The sequence below is a fragment of the Taudactylus pleione genome, unplaced genomic scaffold (genome assembly GCF_031769625.1).
Source record: "Taudactylus pleione unplaced genomic scaffold, aTauple2 ptg000041l, whole genome shotgun sequence".
Lineage (NCBI taxonomy): Eukaryota > Metazoa > Chordata > Amphibia > Anura > Myobatrachidae > Taudactylus > Taudactylus pleione.
The window spans coordinates 22165179-22172500 of record NW_028284443.1 but is presented as its reverse complement, the minus strand read 5'-3'; the positions used below and the strand labels follow the sequence as shown (position 1 = coordinate 22172500).

Sequence of the window (7322 nt, the reverse complement as noted above, 5' to 3'; positions counted from 1 at the left end):
TTTTACACTTTAGATGAAAAAATACTGAAATATGTCTTTAGTAACAATATGTTTTGCATTGCAGACATTCTGTACACGTCAAGGAAGAGCCAGTGATTGCAGATGACGAGGACTGCCCAATGTCATTGGTCACAACAGCTAATCATAGTCCAGAATTGGAAGAAGACAGAGAGCTTGAGGAAGAGCCATTGTCTGAAGATCTGGACTAAAAAGAGACTTAAGAGACCTCAAATGAAGGGACATAGCACTGACCTTCACAACCACTCCACAACCATGATTATTTGACAGATTTTTACTGTGACTATTTATTACGCATGGATAATGGAGACATTCCTAGAGGAACTTGTTAAACCAGCCCTCTGGGATTTAATGCAACAAGGAAACTGCTTGTTGTCTTCTTTTTTTAAGACAAAAAACTGATTTTCTTGAAAAAAAAACAAAAAATACAAAAACTGTTCTTTATATAATGGCTTGCCCATTTAAAATATGGCTCAAAAGGGTTCATGAAATGACTGAATATGAGGAAAACATGTTCTGTAGAAAGAAACCAACCTCATATACTGCCAAAAAATAGTGTTAGTTTTATCAATGTGAATCTCAAGCATACAGTAGATTTAATGTTAGAAACAATTCCTGGCCAAGTTCAACTTGTTGCTATTGTTTTTCATTTGCACAGGAGTAGAATCAAAAGTTAGTAACACTGCTTGTTCTAGCCGAATTGAAAAAATATCAACAAACAAGCACATTTATTTTTGTGTTTTTCTTTTGTTTTCTTTTTATGTTGGTGCCACCAGCTGTAAATGACATAAATTAGCTATTACAAACCACAGTAATTAGACTGTTGCAACATCTAAGAACCTTTAGGCTTCCAGTCTGTGCTGTTAATGTTAAGTTGTAAAGTGCAATCCTAAAACTACCATTGTCTGTGCAAGCACCATAGAAACATTTGCATATCTGCATATATCTTACAACTGTACTATTTACCTCCTTGTGATAAAGCTTTGTCTACCTGAAAACACAGTCAAAGGCTACAGCTGCAAACCAAAGCCAACTCAAACAATGGCCAATAGCTCAACGACAGAAGCAGCCACTCGCTTTGGTCAGTCTTCTGTAACTTTAATTAGTACAAAGGAACCATTCCACGAACTACCTGCTGTTTTCTGATGACCTCTGGGATCTTTTTATTTAGCCCTACACAAAGAAACAAATATGAAAAGGTAAATGAGAAATAGTGTATTCTTCTGAGGCCAAAAGCCACTTTTAATACAATGAAGATTTCACGTAAGAAAAAGGTGAGAACAGTCTCTCCAGTGGAAGTTTTAATAGAATGCTACAAATTGTGGATGACCAACCAACCAAAATATATATATGTACTTGATACAAATGCAGAATGCATATTGTTATATATAAACATTGTGGTTTTTCTTTTACCTCCCATACAGTCAGTTGTTATTTTTTTTGTGGTGAATACATGTTGTTAGAATGTCTTGTACTGTATGGTCTTTATCTGTTGTGTACTATTTTTATAGTTTTAAGTTATAATAAATAATAAAAAAAAATGTAGGAACCAAACATAAAAGTTCTAGTAAAGCCAAAAAAAAAAGTTAATTTCATATTGATTTAAAGTGAAATAGGTAAGTTTTTACACTGAAATCAAAGATATAGCAATTGTAGACCATGGTATTTATTTTCAGTCAAACCAAAGTTACATAGAATTCTGCCTCTGCTTAAATGGGATATTGACACTAACAATACACTTCCCTTTAAAAACTTGCACTGGCCAACTTGTTGAAATGCTGGTTTTCAAAAAAAAAAAGAAAAAATCCAAACCCAAAAAATGTTACAATTCTTTATTCTCTATGTTAAATAATAACATAGGTGTTTTCTGAAACCTAAAAACTTTACATGTTGCTTTTTATGTGCTGTGCCAAGTCTTGATAATAATTTACCCCAACCAAGGGACCTCATAACCTAATTATGGTTATTGCTTTACAAACAGTTTTTGACAGAAGGTGGCTGCTAGAGCTTAACATATGTATCAGCTCCATATGATGGGGTTGCATCTTGCAAACTAAGCTCATCATTTACTTTTTGCTGGAGTCAGCAAGAAATACTTAAATATATACACAGTCATCTATCACGCCAAATAGAAGGACACAACAGCTTTCAAAGGGGTTTTCCCACTTACCCAAAAGGCTTTCTGAAAGCTTCTACCTCTGCACAAAACAAAATTAGAAACAGAAAATATGGCAGATCACATTAATTGTCACAATATCACAGTACCTGCTACTTTCATGGTGTTTGTCTATTGGTCATATCAACAGAAAGTTCACTTTCTAGTGAACATGTCACATTACTGATAAAGATTGCCCTTGACCATTATGGGAAATAGGGAGAGTGTAACCAGACAATGGGGGCAATTAGTCTTCATATGTGTGTCCACCTTGGTAGAATTAAAATGAATGTGATATTTGCACCACCGAGATCGTGGCCAAAGACAACAGTGCGTAAGTATGCATACCTCAGTTACAAAACTTTGAAAGGAAGTCTCAGCCACAGAATGCATATACCTGTAGAGTTTTGCATGGGTTTTGTATAAATACAATTAAAAATAGCTGCTTGCACATTATACCAGAAAAACCTCCAAAACTGCAGTTGCTTTGAAATTAGATGTTAGGTTTTTTGGGGTTTTCTGAGATGCTTGGTCTGTATTTTGATAATTGTGCATATTATGTAAAAATGTTGGTGGACCCATAAATGACCAGACTTTTTTCTAAGAAAAATGTTGCTTTAATGCATTTCATTAATTTTTACTCTTATATCATTGCTTGCTAGTAATAGCAAACCCGCTTTCCCGCTCTGCTTTGCGTAGCTGTTGTAAGGCTTTGAACTAATGTATGTATTTATTGCTTGAACTTCTGTGCATACCTTATAAAGCATAATGTCTGACAATTTAAATGGCTCATGTATTCTTGCTTCTATCATACGCTGATGGTGGGAATTCATTATGTTTTGTATACAGCCAATTATTACTGTAGCACAAACATCTGTTTATGTATTGGTGGTATATACCTGTTTATTTATCTTTTTTGAGGTAAACTGATTTTTGATACTTTTTCATTACCGTGTACTGTGTGTTCATACCTTGAATTCTCTGACGTTAGAAGTCATGGTTGAATTGTAACAGCTGTTATTTGTTCTGTATTCATGGCTTCACTGCTGAATAAAATAAATGGACCAAATCTAGGATTTGAAAGCAAACTGTCTACCTCTAACACCAGGGAGTTATCAGAATTTTATTTTACATAGTATTGTCTACAAAAACACCTTTGCTTAAAGTACTACACACAGTGGACACAGCCATTTACTAAACTGATCCAATATTTATGACACTGCAGCTTATTAACTCATTATGATGAGGTGAGAACACTGAGGCACTCTGTGGCCAATGTATATGAAACACTTTATTGATGTGAATTTATATAATGTGTTCTGAATATTGCTTCAACTCCCAATATGGCTGCCACCACTGTCTGTTGGCATTAGTTGTACATGAATGCTAGAGGGCTTATAGGATAAATACTATATAGATGGATTCATGGCACAGTTCTTCCGTTTCAAAATCAATTACATTTTCATGTGACTGTTACAAGTATTAGGTAGAATTACTTAGGTGTGTTTTTTTGTTTGACAATTAAGATATTTGGGAAAGCAATTGTAATCATGTTACACCCACGGCTCCTTCCTTAACTCCAGATATACAGAATCTCTTGTTGTGGAGCTTTGAAGCACAGGTAGAAATGTATCTACTGTACCACTGAAACAAAATATATTTAAAATATGTTGACATTGGTCACATTCACTTGAAGCTGTTGCAAATTTTTTCACATTAGTAGTATACATACTTCTAAAAACTTGACATGCTAAAGTGTGAAAGTTAATATTGCTTTTTTTTTTTTTTTTTTTTACAATCCTGGGTTCCTTGTACATGTAGCTGATATAAAATGTCTTACTCTTTTGGATTGTTGGTATATTTGTTCAAATATTTCAGAAACTTTCATTGATGAGATCTGGTTCAGTAAAAAGATGTACATTTTTACTATATGTATAAACAATATTTCTGAACTGTTGGATGTAAACATGTATATGAAACCATTTCATTCATTTGCCTACATTTCTGGAATAAAATAAAATATCTAATTCTTTTGACCCAATTATATTTAGATCTGGATTCCTTATATTACAGTTCCCCTTAAAATGAATGTATGCTTTCTATAGACCATACCATGTGTAATGTGTAAAGCATTCTGTCCTAGATTTGTGCAAAACATCTTTTAGTGAAGAGTGGTACATTCAGTGAATGGACATTTAATTATTATCAGATGTCATGGTTGAGTAGATGATGAATAGCATTGCATTACTTGCATTTTATTGTTGGAATAAATGCCCGAGATAAGCTGCAGCTTATATCTCTGTAGCTTTTTTACCTCTATTACCTCTATTAATACTGTGTTATTAATAGCCTAGATTCCTGTGAGATAAGCTAACTGAAGGAATTGAGTAAGAGATGTACACACACACACCCTATATTAACTGGACCAGATGGGTGCAAATAAAGTATACTTAATATTTCCCATCATTTTGCATTTTGGTGGTGGAGAATAGTATATGAGGAGGGACTTGTACAAAATCTCAATAAAGATGGATAGAGCCTGTGTTGCAGCATTTGGCTGGCAGTGCTTACCTTGGATGTTCAATTAAACTTACAGTACCAGCAACATACAATATTTTTTCTTTAGAAAACTAGTAGCCAATACTGTGCAGTTGGAGATAAAACAAACTGGTTACATACAGGGGCAAATGCAGGATTCCTAGAGGGGGCTTCTAAACAGTTGGATTGTCCCACAGGGGAAATCCCCGATGGGCCCCACTGCCTGAGGGCCCACCCCTTCCTCTAGAGCAGTGGTTCTCAAACATGGTCCTCAAGACTCCAAAACCATTCACGTTTTCCAGGTCACTGACATATTTTAAAAGATCCACAGGTGAAGCTAATTATTTCACTTGTGATTCTGTGAGGAGACCAGGAAAACATGCTAGGGACCGAGCTTGAGAACTTTTGCTCTAGGGGTTAGATTCCAAAATGTGCACTCAAATTATGCATTGTTAATCTATTAGAGGATCAGTTACCTGGTGGAGCAGAACCACAAATAAACATGGGTGCTTGGTTTGCTTCTATAGAAAATACACCAAGATTCGTCCTCCTGCCAATCAAAGTGGGCTATTACGACCCCCACTCTTGTTGGCTGTGGGCTTTAGCATCAGGAACACAGTTCCTGCCTGTGACAATTGGCAATGTAGCTTTCCATTCATTCATTAACCTACAAAGAAGTAATTTCTAGGTAAGTGCTTAGAGAGTTTATTTTTTTTACAATGGATTGTATTTCGCCTTTACTAGACCTACTGCAGTTCTCATTGAGTTTTAGACACTAACTGGTCAGTACCAAGATCCCTTATCACATGTGCATTGCATTAATGTAGAGGATCCCAAACTCTGCCATTACAGTTCACGTATTAAGGATATCCATGCTTGAGCACAGGTGACTTAATTAGTACCTCATTAAATTTGATTTAACCAATTGGACTCATGCATGGATATCCTTAAAACCTGGACTGTACTGGCAGAATTTGGGAACCTCTGCTTTAATGTGATATGTATAAACAGGATCTCCATCATGTGCTTAATTATTATACATATGTCACTTTACTGTATACTGCATTCCCAGGACTATGGTGTATTCACTACAGTGCATTGCTGTTACATTATAATGCATGCACTATCAGTATTTACTATATATATTTATAAAGGGTACAGACCATGCACTCTCTAATAGTTAGCCAAGCTATTGTGGTGGCTGGCCCCTCTGGTGACTGATCACACCACTGCATTCCCTTTGTGGGCCCTTTTTGCCCCAGTCTGACACGGTTTCTAAATGCTTGTTTTCAAAGCAAGTGTGGGCAGCCCATGAATGGTCATAATCAGCACATAACAAACTATATTCTGCCTCATACAAAGTGCAGTGTACTGTATATAATACTTATAAGACATATACAGGGCCAGCGATCACAGTCAAGCCCCATACACATGGGACGATTTTTGTTGAACGATATGAATGATAACAATATCTTTAAACGATATATCGTTCAAATCTTCCAGTGTGTATGCACTTACCGACGAACAATGTACGCTCCTGTGGATCGTTAACGATATCCCCAGTCGTCTGTACATGCAGTCCAATCTGGGGATATCGTTAACAATGCAGCATGGCCCCGCTCCCCTGCCGCCGCCGTTCATCGTTTCCGGCAGCAGCAAGTGTGTATGCACTTACGGATGCCAGAACCCCTGCCGGGCCTGCCACATCCGACATTGCTGGGTACACATATTGTCTAGTGTGAACCCGGCTTTAGTTGTTAGATGTGGCAGTAGGGATAGCCCGCTTCAGCTGAATGGTTTTTTTTTCAGGGTTTGAGCATCATTCCATAATCCAAGTCCCATACTCTACGGAGTAGTGACACAAGTCCAGGAGTATAGGGAGCAGCAGAAGAACCTAGCACCAGCCTTGAACATTGGATTGTGTATGTAATACAGTATGGGCTATAGCATATGTTGTAGGGGGAGAGAGTATAAAAAATGTATCACACATTTTCATCTCATAAATAACATAAGTGGTTAAGGAAAAGGTTAAACAGCCCATAATAAATATATATGCATAATATAACCAGTAGGAGGCACAACTAAGATTTCTAAGCACACGTTTTCCCATGACATATTAGGATACGTCTCTTCTTGCTGGCAGCTGCTCTCTGGACTAGTGCACTCATTCAGAGCTCAGATTCACACACACAGAAGACTTGGCAGGAGTCTTGACGCCGCTGCCAGTGGTAAAATCGTGTTTTATACTATTGCTAGTGTGGTCTTGATTTGAGCCCCTGGGGAAAGGAAGGTGGGAGGGGACTTGGAAACTGGATTCCCCCTGTGAGTGTCTATACGTCAGCAGGGAAAAAGAGATGCCAAAGAACAGGCCTATCTTTGGTAACATCACTGATCTTCATTGCAGCACTGTTGTAATGTCCCAATTAAATAATAAATAATCCTGTAGTGTCTGGTTTTAAATTGTGAGCTGTCTATTATATGCAGATCCTGCTTGCTTCTGTGAAACACCAGTCATTACTCCTATGCTCCTTTGACCAACAGATTAAAGGATACACTTTAATACAGCCCTCAGATGTCCTGCATTGAACAGAGGACCTGATTCAGACCCGCT

General features: G+C 37.0%; 1 protein-coding gene across 9 annotated transcripts in view; it reads left to right on the top strand.

Annotated features, from left to right (window-relative positions):
• The window catches only part of FOXP2 (forkhead box P2), a 265428-nt gene extending 261136 nt beyond the window's left edge, over nucleotides 1–4292 (top strand). For all 9 annotated transcript variants that reach the window (XM_088457697.1, XM_088457696.1, XM_088457695.1 and 6 more), the window contains one exon: nucleotides 65–4292. In XM_088457697.1, the coding sequence (XP_088313823.1) occupies nucleotides 65–209 (145 nt within the window). In that variant the 3' untranslated portion in view covers nucleotides 210–4292. The remainder of the gene's footprint in view (nucleotides 1–64) is intronic.
• The last annotated feature ends 3030 nt before the right edge of the window (nucleotides 4293–7322 follow it).